This window comes from Leptosomus discolor, chromosome 8 (assembly GCF_034619465.1).
Source record: "Leptosomus discolor isolate bLepDis1 chromosome 8, bLepDis1.hap2, whole genome shotgun sequence".
NCBI lineage: Eukaryota > Metazoa > Chordata > Aves > Leptosomiformes > Leptosomidae > Leptosomus > Leptosomus discolor.
The window spans coordinates 13642109-13662978 of record NC_141398.1 but is presented as its reverse complement, the minus strand read 5'-3'; the positions used below and the strand labels follow the sequence as shown (position 1 = coordinate 13662978).

At 38.8% G+C, this 20870-nt stretch overlaps 1 protein-coding gene across 3 annotated transcripts in view; it reads right to left on the bottom strand.

Annotated features, from left to right (window-relative positions):
* COBL (cordon-bleu WH2 repeat protein) overlaps window positions 1-20870 on the bottom strand; it is a 118755-nt gene that overhangs the window by 49445 nt on the left and 48440 nt on the right. For all 3 annotated transcript variants that reach the window (XM_086469174.1, XM_086469173.1, XM_086469176.1), the window contains one exon: window positions 1315-1453. In XM_086469174.1, the coding sequence (XP_086325300.1) occupies window positions 1315-1453 (139 nt within the window). The remainder of the gene's footprint in view (window positions 1-1314; window positions 1454-20870) is intronic.

The window sequence follows — 20870 nt, the reverse complement described above, 5'->3', positions numbered from 1 at the left end:
AATGTCATCAGTAAGTGACCAGCAGTAGGGCAAAGCACGAGGAATGACAGACCGTGACATTTGCAATGGTTAAAAGTAAGCTAATTTGCTGAAAACTCCTGTGTTATATGGCACAGCGATAATGTTCCCCTTAGAGGGTTTAAACAAGAGATGTCAATGGAGTCGTACATGTCACAAGATAATGGACTCCTGCTGCTACATAAATGCTGAGGCATTAGATGTGAAGCATTTACTGAAAATAAATGCTGGAACAAAGCCAAGAGGTTTCTTTCTAAACTGTGAGGCATTTGTAATGTAAGCAATTATGTATGACAGGACGTCATATCTGTGTATCTTAGGCACTTTATGAAACATGAGGTCAAAGGCACGAATTGAAGTGCACTGAGTGCATTACGGCACTTGAAGAATGATTCTCTTAATGTACTGAAAAATGAGTTCCAATATGTGGGGTTATTATCTTATATCTTTACCCATCATAAAATCACTTTGTTTGCTAAAAGCGTAATCTTGGGGTCCTCACTTGGGCAAAGCTCCCACCGATGTGAATAAGCTAGCAGTCAGATAACGACAGAGGTCTGGGAGAACGTTTTTCAGTCTTCCTGTATGAGAGTAAATGTGGTGTAATGTAAGGCTAAATGTAAGTAAATGAAGGCTACAGTTTCTTTTGTTGTCTCCAGCTATTATGGCATTCCTTTGAGGCACCAGCTCTTTTCTTCTACTGATCAGGTAAAGACTCAGCAGAGATTGATTTATAATAAAAGTGAGGACTAAATTCAAAAGAAAAACTTTACTAAGGCTGAGTTGATGTCAAACTGTTGGAGGACTACAGGAAAAGAAAACGTCTTCAGGCTGTAGGAGCATGAAAAGATACTGACCCAGCTTGACTGTACTTCAGTTCTAGCAGAACCCCATGGCTTCAAATGCATTCAGTACTCCCTGGCCTGTCCTCCATTTACCAGCATTTCCATTTACTATTTCCATATTACCATTTACTAACAAAACCACCATGACCTTAAAGACACAGAATAACCCAGGGCTAGTGCTTTTGGATATCCATCTTGTACCAAACATTCAAATCACCTGATGAGTGTTACCCATCTTTTACTACCTTATGGTAGTCTGAATGGTGACATTAAAAAAAAGAGGTAGTATACAAACACTCGTTTCCAGACTTTCACTCTGCAGAGAAATGTGGTTTTTTCCCTCAGGTTACAAAAGTTTCCAAACTTACAGCATAACAGAATTAAGGAAACTGAACAGTGAGCACGGAAAGCACATGCACAGGATTACACAGGACAGAAGAACGCCTCTCACCCATTGTGCTCTTCCTCTTGTCTTCCCTGTCTTCTGTCCTGTTTGGCATGGCCGGAGTGGGTGGAGCAGATGCAGTTGGTGGAAGAGGGGCACGCCTCTTCTTTTTCTGTAAATCGTTTAGGGATGCTCCTTGTGAAATCTAGCAAAGTTGAAAAATAGGCACAGTAAAGGATATGTTTTGTCGATGTTGTAAACTGTCAGTAACAAAATAAAAAGCTACTGTCATATGACCTAATTTCTCAGCACAGTATATTTATAATGAGCATTTATAGTGACAACAGGAGATCACAAAGACAGATCAGAAGAGGTATAGTAACATTGCACTTAGAGAAGGAAAGGGACAAGAACTGCAGATGAATGTCACAGCAGAAATGCCAGTCTGGTAGACATTTGATGTTTTTCATAAAAGGGAACTAAAGAGCCCAACACTCAGCGAATCACAGTATGATGCTATGTGTGTTGTTAAGCTTGAGCCACGGCACGATCTTGTTTTTCCATTGGTTTCTTCAGACTTTAAATTACAGTTAAATACTCCAATCAGTATACATAGAGAATAAGCTCTCTCATTTCTTTTATTTTCCTCTCAAATTCTTCTTTAAGCACTTCTGAGAGAAGAATCAAAATTGAAAGTTTGCTTGCATGATGATATGAGATCATACTGTACTCTATTTACATCTACTGGACTTCACAGACATACTTCTGAAGGTCTGTAACACCTTGGCTTCCAACAATTGCAACATGCTGGTTGGCAAGCCAAGACTTCATTACTGTTTACACGGCTTTTAAAACTATGAAAAAATTTATTACAGGTGACTTGGATTTCACTGGGTTGCATAATATTTTCTGTGGCTTTTTGGAACTTAGCTCTATTTCCTTTTTCCAGAATAATAATAATAATAATAAAAACAAAAACATGTAGGAAAATCTGCTGAATTTTTATATTTGAAAGGTACTGACAACACTAGACAGAACCAGGCTTAGCTGAGGCAGAGGGTAATGGCAGCTGCCCACACATGGCATGCTGTTGGCATTCCTCAGCCTTCATTTGCATGACTTCACTGCTGTGTCTGTCCCGATACTCCCCATAGCTAAAGATACATAATATACACAACTGCCTGGTGGTTTTCTAATATTTCAAAGGCCTAAACAATAATAATAATCCTTCCTTTAATCCAGAGCATTAATGAACCCTTAAAATACATTTGTTATGGGAGATTTTATTGAACAAATAGTACCTTCACACTGCTCAAAGCTATTATCAGAGTTCAGAGGAAAGGCACCCATTTATATGCACCCTTTCCTACCTTGAGTGAAAACTCTGAGAATAAATGAATTTTACAAAGAGTAGGACACGAATAGAGCCTCTCTCACTTAGCCTTCCATTTTAAAAGCACTCGGGAGGATCTTAGATTGTGAAACACAAACATTCAGTTTCCACCCTTCAGGATAATGCTTTAACCACTGTGCCACATGACAACTGGACACCCTTCACCTCTTCTTGGTGAACCTGCATCCTGCATATGGAGAAACTTGGTAGTAACTGTGCTGGACATAGAGCATGTTAACCAGGATAAGCTGCAGCTTCACAGCAAACAGTCTATAAAGTGGAGGGGATGGTGGATGGGAAAGAAAGGTGTTGTGGTCTTACTTCCTACTACCATGGATTATTTCTGCATTTCACATTAAATAATGTAATTTAATCACTGGATACAGCAAATGACTAGAGCCAGTGAGGCCAATCTAGATAAATTTAGGCATAGTAAATGGGCAACGATGTTAATAGTAACTAGTGATTTTGCAGACTTCAGTTTTGGTCACCAAACTTCATGGAATTTGAAAAATTACACTCAAACCCAGAAACGAACTTCAGGCCAAATGTTCAGGAACTGGTACGGCAACATTTCAGAGCTCCTCTGAAAAGCTTTTGCCCAAAGTTATGGTGTTGTTCCATATTAAGAACGGGCACCTCTCCTGATGAAGAAACTGCCTGTCAGTGATTAGGAACTGACTGCAATTGAGTGAAGCTGAAATACCTGCCCCTCCTCTTCAACACCCTCCACAATTCTCATAGAACCAGAACGCCCATGGACTGAACACGGGAAACTTCAGTGAAACAGACTCGTCAGGCTTTGGTTTATAGAGCAGGAATTACACCTAATGCTGCATTCTTCTCCATGTCTATTTGAGGCAATTGGCAAATATACACTTGAAAAAAAATTACGTTCTTCTGCACCACGTTTTAAATAACTAAAGACATGTGAACATTCAATACTATATCTTGATTCTTCAGGATACTACCTTACAAAGAGAAAATTATCAAAGTGGAGACTTCAATTCATCTGACTACAAAGTCTCCAAAATTCAGTAGCAATGAAGAACTTGAATCACCTGTGAGACAGGCAGCATCTGAACTTCCTCAACACTTCACAAGCACAAGCCACAACTTTTGTGGCTATTTAATGGCATTTTGCATCCTCCATACTCACTCCTGTCTCTCCAGACAGAAAGGTCACTTTTACTCAAGGACAAAAAATGGATGGACCAGTGATTTAAAGGTAAGTCTAGGAAATCTTGAGAACCAAGGCAGAAAGTAAGGAAACGTGTGTTTCCACTTGAAATGATAGATATCACTGATCACTCTTCCCCAAGTACCAGAAGAGTGAAGGATGTTAGTTTGGTATGGTCAGCTTCCTCAAAGATACATCACTGCTTTACTAATAAGAAAGGATCCTTGTTAGAAGCCAGCTTATCTTTTTCAGCTCTATGCATTCTTATTTAGCTCAATCTTCCAAGGAACATCAGATAGATGTATGGATGAACATACTGCTACAGCTAAAGAAAAGGCTAGAAAATAGCTAGTGCACAACTGCGATAATGCAAGTTTGACCAAGTACATACACAAAAATGCTTTTATTATACTGACAACTAAGTGCAGTATACTTCACAAACACCATAAAGAAGATCAAAAGCTTGTTTAAAGCCAGCCACACTACAATGTATATAAGTGTCTAGTTCAAGAACTAGGTTCAAGAATAGGTCATAAAAATTGTTAAAAGTAGTTCTTTAATACCAACTTGGTAAACCTATGAGGCTAAACATAAATGGAAAAACCACAAAGAACATTCTGTTTCTTTCTTGCGATTGTATATACCAAAACAATATAACTTGAAAATCATTTGTTATGGCTGGCTGCTGCTTTTATAAAGAAACCAAGCCTTAACAACATTATCTGAAGCAGTTTCCCATCCAAACTTTGTTACAGGAGCCCCTCTCTGAGTGTAACAGTATTTCCTAGTCTTAGCACTCGTGCTTCACCTATGTAGCATTTTTAACTAGAAGAAATTATTAGGTCAGCTTCTGTTACGCAATGAATACATAATTTTAAAAGATGTGAGTAAGTGTCGTCTGATTATAATTAATACTGTCAGCTGAGCTAGAGATGAGTAAAGCAGGCCAAAAGGACCCAAGTCTGACAAATAGTGTCACTTCTGTTCCATATTGATAAGAACACATATGATGCAAACCCCAATTTTCCATTAAATTCATGACATGGCACACATGTTGTTTGAAAAATACTTCCACTGTTACAGACACAATATCTGAGGAATGTGCTGAATGTGTTTTCCTTCTGTGAAAGCTCAACATCTTTATTAAAGTTTGAGGGCTTTAGATAAGATTTTAGAATACATTTAGAGCATAACAACATCATGGGGAGGTTATGTGTCAAAATTGTGTGGAAAAGAATCCTGCGAGGCTAATGCTTGAAATTTTTAATCAGTAGCATTTGACAGTCACTTACTTGCAAGAGGTCCATGGATACTGCAAGAGTGGATTTGTAAATTGAATTTCAGTTTCCTCTCACATAAGAATCCAGTACTTTCTTTGGGTTAGGTTGCACTGAATATGAATTCACGAAAAATATTAATGGTGGCCCAAGGAAACAAAAGCCACTACCACCAAAAATTCACCAAGCACCACAAAACAAGGAGGTTCTCAGATAACTTTCCAATGTGGGCTCCCCTCCTTTGCCTTGCCTGTCGTCTGCTTACAGGTCAGACACTGCTGTTGTATTTATCAATCCTTTCATATCAATTTTTCTAACAGAAATGTTTATCTCTGTAAGTACTTAATAAGTCATCTGGCAAATGCCACCTTTCTTTTATTCACTGACCAAACTAGGCCTAAATCTACTGCAGGTTTACTGCTTCCAAAACTAAGCCTCCTTCTGTAAGCCAGAAACTGTATAATTAATTTGTGCTCCTCTGTCCCTCCAGTATCTATCAACATTCGCAAATCACTTGATGACACTGACTACATATCTCAGTCATCTGAATCACTACTTTGACCAAGAAGGAAATCTCACTCTACCATCTCCAAAGATGAATTAAAGACACCACAGTAGCACTCTCAAGAGAGCCACACATACCCAAATCTGTTCCGTTACAGACAGGCCACACACTCTTGCCATAGATGATACAGAAAAAGGGACTGGGCCTAATGCATCCTTGTGCATCCTTGCTAAATACCAAAGTACTGTAACGTTGTCATTACTGCAGTTATATAAAGAACCTAGCAGCTACCAAGGCGTTCCAAAATGGTGATATGGCCAGGTAAACCCCCTTAAGCTAACACTAGAAAGCCAGCTGGATTTTGTGGCCTTCTAGTGGCCAAATACCATCTAACTTCTAAACTGGATATTGAAGGCCACTTTGGTGCCTTCTGGGAACTACCGCCTTTCATACAACACGTTTTGCCCATTTATTGAATAGCTGAGGGGGACTTGATACTCTTCAAAGACTACTGTGCTGGGACACAAAGACTAGGAGAATGAGACATGTTTGCTTCCTTCTCCCAAGACTGATGTCTGGGGAGAAGAGTGGACATAGAAGAGACACGTACTTTATGCAGGACTGAGAAAAAGTTGGAAAAAAGCTGGGTTGGAAAAAAGCTGCCACGGAAAGACTTTCTTGAATTTACTACCTAAAAGCTAACAGCACCTTCTTGGTTGCCTGGGACAGGTTCTCCCCAGACAACTGCAGGTATCTGTGTTGTAGTTGGAATCCACACTTACTGGTGAAAGACTGGATGATTGATAGACACATCTAAACAGTTCTAACTGTGCCTTAACAGAAAACCTCTTGCTGGATCTAGTCAATATGTGATTGAGATATTAAAAAAAAGTGCATAGGTTGTGTTTCAAAATCCAAACCGCTCTTCCCAATATTTTCACAAATATTACAAGAAACATTTGTCTTATGGCAATAGATTTTTCCTTTTACTCTCACTGCTATCATTTTGCCATAGAAAAGGAAAAATGGAAACTTGAAAACCTAACAATTTTCCAGGTTTGCTATTTAACAGAATCCTCCTTAAAGCAATTTTCTTCCAGCTCAAACTTTGAAGCTACAGGTGATACACCTATTCTACCAGCAGTAGGATTATCTCTGGAATAAGGATTGTTTTTAAGTGATGTCCCATGGTGGTTTAGCATATACAAATGAGAAATAGTATAGCATATGATATAAACTGTTTGAAGAAAGCTCTTATACTTTCTTGCTTCCTTCTCCTTTTTATGCAACATTACATGTCAGGATCTTTTATTGTTTTATAGAATGCTTGTACTGTTGCAACTTTGTCTAATTTGTACACAAAACATCTTGTTCAGGGAAACAGTGAGTGATTGTTTGTAGAAATTATTTTTAGAAGTAAATAAAAAGGATAAGAAAAAGAACACATGGATTCAATCACTGGCATGCCCTGACTACAAACTAGTTTACATCATCCAACACTGACTAGACACACACTCTGAGTGTCAAAGCAAGCCAAATTCTGATACACCTGCTGGTGACGATATTGCGTGGGGTCAGAATGCCCATCGAATTACCAGAGTGTTTAAATACGATCCACAGAAAAATTCAAAGCTAACTTGTAATTAAACAAACAACAGTATCACCCCAAACTATGTGTGGGATCATCCCAACTTTCTACCCTTCACAAAGAATTTAAAGAAATCTTGAAATACTTAAGAGCCATTTTACAGGCTCTAGAAGTAAAAAGAAAAGACATGCTTTATTCATCAGTTTTAAACTCCTGATATAACCATAACTGCACTGATCCTTTATAGCACTGTATGAAAGACAAGTGGTTGGTATGTAAGCAAGACTTATGGTTTGAGAGTTTTAAAAAATATTTTGCTATGATTTTGTACATAATTTAAAGCAGTTGAGAAGAAAATGTTTTGATCCAAGAGAAGCCATTCTAGGAAAATGAGAGAGATAAATCTTTCAGCTACAGAACGGAGACATAAATCTGTCCACTAAACTTGATGATATAAAAGTTATTCTATCCAGCTGATTCTGCACTTTCACAGTGCAGCAGATGCTTCAACTTGCCTAGTGCTTGAAACCACAAGAAGTCCCAAATGAACATTAATGTGTCCTAAACAACATTTACTCATATGTCTAATATTCCCTGGACAGGTCATACATTATTAGGCTTTTCATTGGCATACACCAACAAAGGAAAATTCAGGGAGCTCTCAAAGAAAACTGAGCATATGAGCAATTCATGAGGCTGACCATTGTAAGTTACACTGTATTAAATTGCCTATTCAGCACCAACCTTCTCCATCTTGTTTCCTTATTGGATAGTACTCCATTTCATTTGATTAAAACCTGAATGTTTAATCCACAAGCACGTTACAAATGGCATTCAAAGACAGCAGTCTGATGTTTCCCAAAAACATGTCCTTATGTTGCATAATGCATTTGTGTGGGTTATTTAAAATGCTTACTAGGATCCCATGCAATGCAACAACATATTGCAAAAACAATATACACAAAGATACTAAAAAATCTGGCACATGGAAACAGTTTTAAAAAGGATATTATTTGAAAAACTTGTAATTTTGATAAAATGCACAGAAATCATTACACTTTGGAAATTAGCAAACAATTTCTCTGGATCGGTCTTTTTAGTTCTTTACATCTTGATTTTTCAGTGTTGGATCTCACAAACCTGACAATAAAATGAATAATAATAAACTTAAAGGGAGAATTTTAAATAAGCCATACGAATAAGCATGCTGTGATAGTAAAACTGACATTTGGACCGACTAGACCCATTAGCTTGTGTTTCTCTGGATACACCACTCTCACATGGAACAAGTTTAAGATGGGAGATTCCTGAGCTACTGTCAACATGAGTTCAAGTCCACAACATAACACCAAATAACTCTTCAAGCAGGACAACCATATTTGTGTCCTGACACAACACCACTCTGTATCAGGGTATTTCCTTCTGACTTGGAAAGCTCTACACCACTGTACAGTGTTTGGCCCACATGATGTTTGTGCCCCAGCCATACTCATGGTCTCAGCTTCTGAGCTGCTTTGCTGCTGGAATTGTTCAGGTGCTGTGTTAAATGGAAAGTCTGGCTTATAACTAGAGTGCAAAATGCATTTCTCTTCTGAAAATACCCTTACCATTAATATTTTAATCTGATGCCGTTAAATATTGTATCATTTTGCCTACTTTTATGCTGCTTAATTTAAAATTAATTTTTTCTCATTATATAATTCTGGCATTAAACAGGGTTTTGTAATGAAATTTGGTATTCATTATCAAAAATCAAGCTGTGACTGCAAAAACATCTCAGTCTTAATAACAGACAAAAAGCTTACCGTTACTGGATTTTACAGAAATTGCTACGCTCTTATGCTATTTTATTCATAAAATGAAAAAGACGAAAGCCAAAGACGTCCTTGAATAATCAGCTGATTGGCGACAGAAAGCTAAATCAGTTGACACAAGAAAGCCACTACAAGGTGAAGGGGCAAGCTCATTTTTCCATCTGTTTTTATTGAACACACCCTTTGTGAAATGTCATGGTCAAGGGCAGTTAAAAATTAATGTCATTCTAATCTTCTTTAAACACTTTAACTTGCTCAGTTAAATGTGTCAGACAGGAAACTATCCATAAACAAATTTGAGACGTTAAATTACTAAGATAGCTGTGATTTCCTTCTTTTGCAAAATCTCATTACTAGCTGCAATATTATTTCCACTCAAGGAAGTCACTCTACAACACCAAATATTTTCACATGCATTGAAACATGTAGACTACACAAGTCTGCGGATGTTTGCTTTGGCAAAGAATTAACTTCCTCCGTTTCTCTGAATACAATGTAATCCTCCTCATGTATGTCTTCATTTGAAGGAGAAAAAAACAACAAAAAACTCTCACTTAAAAATCACATTTTAAAACCACCACAAACTTATTTGATACTAAGATTCATTTCTCCTCTAGAGAAGTTAAACAAAAAAGGCAAAAGCCACCTTCAAATTTTCATTTCATATTTGTGCTTATCTTTCTAGTTAGAGCAATACAATTAATAGAACAAATGAACATTAATAAGAGTTTAAAATACATAGTAGGACTGCAGCTCATGTTTCTTCTGACAACTTTGTCAATGAGTTTGACGTGATCGATGTAACCTCCTTGAGTCATTGCCTTTGGGAAAGGCACTGGCTTAAGGATTTTATACACGATCTTTTCTTCCTCAGCCTCACATCGAGGATTACAGGCTGGCTGATTGGTTGGTCTGCTTGTTTGTCCTTAAAAATCTGACAGATGTTATGAGTCAACTGAAGATCTGCAAAATTGATTTTCCATCTTTGTCCAGTTTTCTGCCAAAAGGATGGGCTGTAGCCTAAAATCTGTTAGAGCTAGAAAGTGGAAGGCAATCACACAAATGTTTCACCGGGAACAAAGAGAACCATACCCTTTCTACTGCCACTAAGCAACACACCTCCCTGGAGCTTAAGTTTTCCTCTACACTTAAGATTTTCTTCTGTAGAGTTAGCCAAGTTGAATTTCTAGTGATTAGAGCCAAGTCCTAGGCAATCACCTCAGAAGCCTTCTCAGTTTAGAGAAAAATGTACTTGACTTATTTCCAGTGTTCAACCCCCTTATATCAGCCCCTTCCATACGCAGGCACACAGAATGCCTGGGAAACCTGGTTTGGGCGTAAGTCAAGTGACAGTTTCCAATTCCTTTCCAATTTCATAGAATCCTAGAATGGTTTGGGTTAGAAGGGACCTTTAAAAATCATCTAGTCATGCCATCCCTTACCATTGCCGCCAGCAAATTTCCACTCAAGTCTAGTTCCTTCCAGAGCTTACAAAAGGCAGCCAGAAGCACCTACTTACACAATCTTCAGAAACCTAGGAAAGTGGGTTATATGGAAGTGATAGCACAGTGTCAATTAGATGTATTACTAGGGACTGTAATACAAGCTATCCCCCACAAGTATAAGATTTTTATCATCCAAAATTACAAATAGACTTTGCTGCGAAGATTTGTTAGAGAAACCCACCACGGCACTCCACTTGCTATCCACGCCTGGAAGTGTCAGTGACATAGAGCTGCGCAGGACTCAGGGGTTGTCTGTTGAGCTATGATATTCTGATTAAGATGAGTACACTGCAAACAAAATGAGGTGCCTATTTCTCCCAGTAACCTGCACCATTCATCCTCTAAAAGAGATGTGAAACTGAAGTGGTATGCAGTCAGAGGAACTGGATTTGCATTCCATTCTCCCCACTTCTACTACTTTTGGGATATGACTGTGAATATAACTCAAATCAAAAATAGCTTGAAGTAGGAGAGAACAGTTTTTACTGGATTGTATTTGTGATGTTTTTCCTTTCTTTCTTATTTGGTTAAACAATGACCAGAATGCAGATGCTATTAAGGCATCAAATTAAACCTGATTTACACAGTATGCATTTATTTAGTTAATTTTCCTATTCTATAATTTATTAATCTTTCAATTTAGGATCCAAGAAAGGTGGAGTTACAAGCAAAATCTGAAAAGCAACACAAACCCAGTTTCTAAATTAAGCACAGTGTTAGGGTCATTCTTCATTGCTTACTGAATGCCAGTTCTTCAGAAGTCTCACTGCTTAAAATGATCTTTGTCTATTAACTTCCCCTAAATACCTTGCCCAACGAAGCCTAATAATTACTTGACACATACTTTCTCTTTAATGAGAGTTAAAGCTTACGATGACATCAGCCTGTCCTATTTGTCTGTGACTTGCAAGCCAGATGAAGTTTACTTATTAAATGTTGCAACCCTGCCAAAATCCAGGGCTGCATAGAACAGTATGTTCAGGCCCTGATGTCTTGCCAGTTTTCAATGAAGTGCTTGACAGGGACCACATGTGGAGGTCAAGTGATACTATCATGATCTCACCAGATGGTAAATTGTGGTATTATTCCCAAGGCAGGTAGCATAGTCTGTTCAGAAACAGTTGGCAGGTGATCCATGAACTCACAGCCAGAAGCAACAGAATTATTGCAAAAGATCAAGAATGCTATCGATGTTGGCGAAAAGACCATTCCAAGGAATTTTCCTGCGCAGAATTCAAGGACTCAACTTTCAAGAGGTATGTTTTCTTGAAAAAAAATAAAATAACCTATTTTATTAACTGCTATCTCAAATCAGAAGCCCTCCTGTACTCTTGTATTCTTGCATGATGATTGTAATGTACAGTAAATGGTAAATTAAAGACACTGCAGCTCACCTTGCTTGGGTTCTTGTACACGTATTAAGAATCACCAGGTCACTCTGATGTCAATTCAGAGGTTGTATCTACACAGATTAGAGTTCAGGACTGGACTACTTTGCAGAGAACAACAGAAAAGCTGGCCATGGAGGAACCTTACAAAGTTTTGTACTTCCATTCTCCCACCCCTCTACAGTAACAGCCCATCCAAGTCCAAGTGTGAAACACTCAGCACTTCCCACAGTCCTGCCTTCAGTTAAAGCAGGTCAGCAATTTAAATCACTGCTGAACTGACATTGCTACTGTTTCCTGGACAAAGCAGCAAAAAATCTAATTCTAAAAATGCAATAAAGCCACACAGTGGACTCCTCTTAAGAAGCAGCAGCTTTTTTTCCCCAAGCTAAAGAAGCAGCATTCTCTTTTCAGAAAAAAAGATATAATTTTAAAGCAGACTTTAAAATTTTAAGTTCCTCTGGTGCAAAACCTGTTAATTGTCCATGAACTTTATCTGAGTAAAGACAGATTCTCAAAGGGCCAGTGTAAAAGCAGTCTTACTTCCCCTTACACTTCTGAGAGGCTGCACCTTCCGGCTAACATCAAAACCTCCACTGAAATTCTGCACTAACAACCTTGTTCATACTGGCCAAACTTCAGAAAAAAAATATAATCAACTGCACTTAATCACTTTGTGACTGAGAAAGCTAAGATTCCTTTTAATTAATTCATCACACTGGGACATTTTACTCTACTTAAAATTATGGGACAAAAGAGTCAGAAAATAAGTGTATTAATTACAAATTTTTAAAAAAGGCGTGGGAGGGAACACAAAACCTCCTGGAAAATAAGTTGCCTGCCTAAAAAAAAGTTGCCTAAAGTTATTAAAATGCTTTCTGAAAGTTTGTTTTTAAAATGGGAAGCATGCTGCTAGTAAATAAATGTGCAGCAACATGAAGTCAAGCATTAGGAGCTCTAAAGAGGACGGGTGGCAATTTGGACTAAAACTATGGAACTTCTTTAGATGTATAGAGAGAAGAAAATCCTGTGATATACTATTAAAATGTAATATACCCTTAACTGATACTCTTTGAAAGTAGTCACTACGGTGCATGTATCATGTAGCTGTAGCCTTTGATAAATACTTTAAAAGAATTAATGTGTTTGATTAAGTGTGCATATACCTGGATTAATTTTTAGAGCTGTTTTTCTCATAAAAAGAAGTACAAATTACTCCCTTTCACTACTAGCCTTTTTTTGAGCCTTCCTAAATTTGATGCTTTACATGACAGCAAGATAAGCCTTCAGCCATCATTGCACTTTTCTTTTAATTCGGGCCTGCATCATTTATCCAAACTAGAGTGTACTTGTTCAGCTAAATGAAGCATCCAGACTGCGCAGCAAACATTATGTGATGTTCTGTCGGCTGGTTTCATGTTTGCCAGCTGAGCATTGTTTTGTCAGACATGAAAAGAACAAGTCTGGATGCTTCTCATTCAGCTAACTGAATGTCATGTTTAAAGCTCTTTAGGGAAAAATTAACTAATCACCTCCAAATTGGAAATTAATTGTTCTGTGTTCTAATTTCTTAGTCATTTACTATGGTGTAGGCGTTTTAAGGACCACCGACCTCTTTTACTACTCACTCTTGTGTCTACTAATTGCTTTCGGTACATCTTGATAATGGACTCTGCAGCAGGGTAGCACTAGCCAGGTTCAGCTCCAGTGGAAATGTTAAATAGATAAAACTTTTCAGGTTTATGACCAGTTACAAAGAGGATTGTTTCTATAAAACTTAATGTATGTCATCACAGAATTTCATGTCAGTGAAGGGCAACAATTTGTACATGGCTTTTTCAGTGCAAGGCAATTAACTAAAAGTCATTAAGAAAAGCTCCACCCTTATACACTCTTCTTAAAGAAATATTGCCTGATCCTTTGGGCAAAAGTAGATAGATCCAGGAAAGCAGCATGCCATAAGAAATCAATTTGACTTGCTGTCTCCTGCAAGGTAGAAATATCATTTGCTAAGCAAAATGTTAGCCCCATCACTGCACAAGACGGAAGTGTCCCAACAGCTCCTTCTTCAGAAGGCTCGCAATCTAGAGCGTATCTGGCATGCACCTGGATCTGACATTGATTCCAAACGGAATGGGATCAAGTCTTTCAAGCTGCCCTTTATTTTGTCAGTGCAAGGCACATGTCCAGTCAAATGCATTGGACATCACAGCTTCCAGTCACCTGTAATTTGAGCTGCGTACCAGTATTTTGAGATGCAGACCAGAAGGTCTGCAAATATGACCCTCAGAGTCCTGTAGGGCTCTGACACTGCAGTTAGAGTACTAAGTTGCAACATGCATACCAAGCAAGTTGCTTTAGGATTCATGCTGGAAAATTGTTATTGCTCATACGATTTACTGGCAAAACTTCTGGCCTCATTCTGCAAGTCTAAAGTTTTGTATTTATGAGCACAAAACAAAGACAGCGATGATTTGGAGTAGCAATCAAAGACAGCTGCTTCTGTTTCTAATGAGAGACATGTTGCCTGGTTATCAAATTACCAGTGATAAGAACACCTAGTGAAGTCAATGAGAGTGCTACCAGTGACTTTCCCAGAGTGGCGTCAGATCATATGATACAAATATTTAGGTACAAATCTCTCCAGTATTCTCCAAAACCAGCTGTACTGGGTCAGACCGAGTGTTCTGCTCAGGCTTCTGCATCAGACTGTGGCAAGCACCTAGAGGACAGCAGAAGAAAAGGGAAGGTATGTTTGATACTGCCTTCTCCCCAATACTTTTGCAGCCATCTTCATGTCAGGGACTTTGTGTGGTTTATATTTAAAAATTCACAACATATCTGTCATCCTTGCAGCATTTGTTCAGTCTTCTCTTGAGCCCATGTAAACTTTTAGCACCCACATCAACCCTTGGCAAGGAGTTCCACAGATCTACTGCTTCCATGAAGAACCACACTCTTTTGTGCAGTTTCCTGTTTCCTAATAGGTTCAAATGCTCTTGTAATGGCTGGTTGAACAGTCAAATCCCTATCCATAGTCTTCATGCCTCTTTTTCAAGACGAAGAATCACAGTTTACTTAAGTTGTACAGTTGTCCCTGTATTAAGCTACTCCACACCTTTATCACCCTTGATGCCATTCCGTGACTCTTTTCCCGTTCTGGAATACCCTTCTGAAACAAGGGGAACACTACTGTAGTATTTAAGATGGCATAAAAAAGATCACAATACAGTGGTGTAATAAAGTTCTCTTTTTACCCTCTCTCCTCTCCTAAAATGCTCCATACCTGATTTGGTTTTTTTTTGATTGCTATTGAGCTTTGAGCTGACTTTTTTCAAATAATTAAGTCTCAAGATCCTAACTGGTTACCACCAGCTAAAAGACCCGTATTTTACAAGGTATTATGGAAAATTCAGTGGAGTCTTTTCTCATGTATATCACTTCACACTTACCTACTGTCCTGGTTTGGGCTAAATCAGAACTAATTCTGCTTTAGTGCTTTAACTTTTCAGTTAAGACTCCTCTAACTAACGGCATTTTCTGAAGCAGCAGCACATTTTTCCAGACAGTGACTGCTTCTAGCAGTGATAAGGCCTGATGTTTATAGTTCGTACCAAGGAATGGGATGCAGAGAGGCCCTTGCTTGTACTTGTTCTTATAGCGACCAAGGTCCCTGCTCAATCTTGTACTCCATGTTGGGGTGCTGGGAGGAAAAGGGTCGCACCTGCAGGGAGGAGCGAACTGGACAGGTGACCCAAACCTGACCCACAGAGTATTCCATCCCATATACGTCATATTCAGTACAAAGCTGAGAGATCACGAGGGTCTCTCTCTCTCTTCTCCAATGGCCGACATCTGAGGAGGACTCTGTCTGTTCTTCTGTCGTCGATCCCGATCCGTGCATCCCTGAATCCAGTGCCTGGGTCCAGATCCTGCACCCTGTCCCTGTCTGCTGCCGAGTCCAGCCTGGGACTGCCCCAGTGCCAGCCCTGCAGTGTGGTGGTGACGTATTGTCATCGGGGTGGGGGGAGCTGGGTTCAGTATTGGTTTTGTATATATTTGTACATTTTGTATATATTTCATTATTTCCTTATTCTTATTATTATCTTTTCTTCTATTGTTACTGTTTCCTTAAAGCTCTTTTAGTTTTCCAAACTGTAAAGTCTCTCTCTCTTGTTCTCTCTCCTTTTCCCTTTTGGGAGGGGAGAGGAGTTAATAGAGAGCATCTGTCATTTGCTAGTGGCTGGCCCAGCCTCAAACCGTGACACCTACACAGAATTTTACTTGCTTTCACCTGCAAGTGCTGCCAGCACTCAGTCTCATAAGGTCTTTCAACAGTTGTTCTTCATACTCTGTCTTTACTATCTGGATAACTCAAGTACCAGCAACAAACTGTGTCACTTGACAGTTTTTTTCCAGATCATTCCTTAATATGATGAACACGGATCCTCAAATACTCCAAAGCCATTGTAACATTCCCCCACTAGATCAGCGGATCATGTACTCTAACCCGCGATTCCTCTCCTCTCCCCTCCCCTCCCCTCCGCTTCCCTTCTCTTCCCCCTCCCCTCCCCTCCGCTTCCCTTCTCTTCCCCCTTCCCTTCCCTTCCCTTCCCTTCCCTTCCCTTCCCTTCCCTTCCCTTCCCTTCCCTTCCCTTCCCTTCCCTTCCCTTCCCTTCCCTTCCCTTCCCTTCCCTTCCCTTCCCTTCCCTTCCCTTCCCTTCCCTTCCCTTCCCTTCCCTTCCCTTCCCTTCCCTTCCCTTCCCTTCCCTTCCCTTCCCTTCCCTTCCCTTCCCTTCCCTTCCCTTCCCTTCCCTTCCCTTCCCTTCCCTTCCCTTCCCTTCCCTTCCCATTACTTAAGAGGAAGATGACCTTCCTCCTAATGGAATGGAGATTTCATTTCCTTAAGAAATCCCTGGTGAGAGAAATCAGTTTAAACTTTGTGGACACCCAGAAAGACTATGTCAACCAGATCACACATATCCACCTGTTTGCTGAATGCGTCAAGAGGACTCTAAGAGAGTTGTAAGGCAGGGTTTCTGTTTTACTAAAGCTACGTTTACCCTATTCATTATATGCACAGAGATGCCAACTACTTAAATTCTCTATTATATTTCTAGAAACTTTTCCAGTACATAAGCCACATTAGGAGGCTTATAGTTTCCTTGATTTCCTTCATATTTTGCAAACACCAATTCTACTTCCACCTTTTTTCCTGAATTTCTTTATGAAAACCCAAAATGTGGCATCAGTAGCATTTAGCAATACTATTCAGTAATATTTTCCCTATTTCTTTGCTCCACAGGGTAGAAAGAGACTTAACACAGATACAGCTATTTTATACAATCTTTTCCATTTCAGATAGCAGTGCAGTCTCTGGTGCATCATCATGAGAACATTTTGCACAGCTGCTGCTCAGACAAAGGAACTAGAGCGCACTCCTTAGACAAAGGAACTAAAGTGCATTCCTTACCTATGTTACCGGACAAGCCTGATGTTCATTATCTGTATGTAAAGCAAAGTTGGACTGTTTTATCGTCCTAGGAGAGTAGTAAGCAGTTCTCTGGCCAAAGAGTAAGGCAGTGTTTATGTCAGTGTGGCAAAACAAATTATTTTTATATGTCTTTTATGAGCAAAGGAAAAAGACTTCATCATACCCATAAACTCTCAAGATCTATAGAAATGCATAAATGAAGTAAATAAGCTTCTTAGTAAAATTTCAGACAGAATGACTGGAATAAAAGCCCCAAAGAGAGACGGATACTAAAAGCCTAATGGAAAGTTTCATAATTAACATGCAGTATTTACAGCATAGTACATCTAAAATAAGCAATTCCTACATTAATATGATGTGAAATACAGAGGAATAGTTACAATCTCCATTTTTAATGGGTTTGTCTATTATCCATACATCTATCTGTATTAACACCGAGAGACAGATTCAGTTACTCTTTGACCTCATCAAAATACTGCTTCATGCCAATTGTGTAAGTCCCCAGCCTCTTAAATCTGGCATCGTACCGCAGTATAGTGTGCACTCCAGCACCTAATATACAAACTCTAATACAAAACCCAGGAAGAGAGCACGACTTAATTTTTCTCAGCACCTGTACTATCCCTCTATCGTCTCAAACACTCTGGAAATTAGTATTAGGTTTATTCTTAAACCATAGAACGACATCATATACATTCTTGACTATGTGTTGAATTCTTCAAAAAAAAAAAAAAAAAAAAAAAAAGGTTTGTTCTTTAAGGCTTACATGACTTGGGCACCTGAACAGTATTCTGGAGAAAGAGCTGTCTTTAATAAAGATTCAGTATGCCTGCCCTCATCACAAAATGCTATTGAGATACCACACACTGCCTGAGAATTCTAACAAGTCTGCAAACAAAACTGAAGTTCATTGCTAACACTCATGATATTCTCAGTTAATGATCAAAGATGAAGGAACTTTTAAAAATAACATGCATCATTCACATTTCAGGCCTCCTTAATGCATAAAAAGAAAATCAAAGCAGAACAAACCAAAAATGTGTACAAACAGAGTCACTGAATTCCTTTTAATCAATATTTAAAAAAAAATTAAGAAGTCAGTCAAGCGTTCTCTTTCCTCCTTTGGAACAAATCCTGCTTTCATATCCTAGGCAACTTATAAAAACCTGAGAAGTGACCTAGAAGATGCAATATTTTGTAGAAGTAAAAGCCACATTTTGAAAAAAAGCTTTTTCCTACAGCAGAAACTGATTCATTGCATCCTTCCTCAGAATGTGAAAAAAGTATCTGTTATTCTCAAAGGAGACTTCTGGATGCTCCACAGAAAAAAAAAAAAAAAAACCAACAAAAACCCAAAAAAACCAAAGCAAAACAAAAATACATTCACAGAACACTTAAGGGAGAAAGGAAATGTGTCATAAGAGAAAGGTTGAGAAGACCTCACCCAGAAGACCTCTGAGTCAAAAGAAACCTCCCTTCCTCTCTGAAAGATGATAAAAAAAACATGCACTCGTATCTTGTTGACTTCTAGTAGACATTTCTGGCTTAGGTGTAACCTATGAAAGGGAGATAACTAATCTGAGTCCATCCACCCTTTTGCTGAATTCTGGGCTCCTTACTAAAACAGAATCAACTGTCAGATGGGCTCCACCATGAACTGCTTGTTACCTTTCACTTTATACAGAAGTACAGAAAAAAGTATAAGGTAAAAGGGAAGAAAATACCTACAGCATAAGGCTATTCTGCTGCAGCATGAAAAACAAATAACCCCTCCCCCAAGTACAACTACAGTAATTTCTGCAAAAGAGGGATCAACCAGCTACGTAAATCTAAAGCAATTTGAAACTTTTCCTCTTGGGACACAGGACGCTGATCCGAGTGGAGTTTTGACAGTAATGAATTACGGCATATGCACAAAGGAAGAGGTAGAGGACAGTAAGCTGGTAAGAGTACGGTGCTTATAGAGGTGATCACAAGCAGATCAAGCAGGTTTTTGACACCTGCCTACGATAAACCTGTTCTGTAGGTAACCATGGTAGATGTTCTTATCCAGTGGTGATTCTTCTGTCCCTCGACATCCCTACAATTGCAGTGCCTGCTGGTATCATGCCTCTCCCATACAATGACGCTTCTGATAGTCCAAGAAAATTTGTGAGGAAAAAAGACTGTTACCTGCACAAACACAGGTTCTTTCTAAGCACTCATCTGTTTCTCAGAAGGAAAGCCAACTGCAGCAGTATTATTATTTGAAATACCAGATTTATCTGAAATAACCAGGAACAAAGTAGAATCAAGAAACTTTAACTCACAGGGCACACAGATGGAGAGCTCTACTGATGGTGTCCTTACTGACAGCTGTACATACTACAAACATACCTTACTCTAGCTGTTCCACAAGACAATGTATTCATTTCTTTATGGCTTAATTTGCAGCCACAGGGAAGTATGTCATTTTGAAAACTGGAGAACAGCAGTAACTGTGATTTCATATTAATCAAGATTACCCTTGCAGTCAGCTAACGACAAACCTGTGGCATTAGATTAGGAAGAAGTAAGGTGGAAGAGTTGTAATCACTTTGTGCAAACAGGCAAGAAAGAGATCTGTGCAAAAAATCCCGCTGTACAGGTGGGACATTAGCAAAGAAATGCTTGCTCTGCTCAGATTTTTATATTAACAATCTCAATTTAAACTCCTTTTGCAACAGAAGGTGGCATAGTGAAAAATAATATGATATTAAAATCACAGCAGCCAAATACTGAGTTGCTGAGCAACCAGACATAGCTTCTGACATCTTAAAAGTTCAGAAAACATCAAGCTACAAACTCAGCTTCCTAATTACAGCCAGCTGAGTTAACCATTTCTAAAAATCTGGCCACTGCTTTAAAATACATTTTACTTCTAAGGAAGATAATGACTCACATTTCCAAGTGGCTTCCAAGTCCATGCCTGTAGCATACACACATACACGTGGGAAATTTGAGAATTGCAAATTTAGGGACTGATTCTGGAAATTTGGGTGAGTCTATGGTTTAATAGTGCTTTGAACAAATTTAGTATGTTAATTACGATTTCAATATAATTTTATTCATACATTTCCTTCACTACCTGTCCTGTATTTTTACTACTTAAACATTATTCTGTGGTTCTTGTTGTCAGAATGAATTCCAGGTATGTTTTCACTATACACTGTGCTCATTTGCAACGTCATTTAAAGTACCTCAGGGTTGCCTGCAGATGGGCATGAATTCAATGGCTTTCAGCAGGACATTTCACTAGAGTACTTCCTCCTTTTGATACACTCTTAATATGCTCCATCAACCAGAGGGGACCAAAGGTTTCAATCACTGCTTCATTCTATTTATATTGGTTTATGTATAAAAGGACAGTGAATAGCACTGTAACACAAAGTCTGCTGTGAGAAAGGTACCCCTACCAAAGGCATGCACATGCTACTGAATGGCTAGGATGCCTAACCCA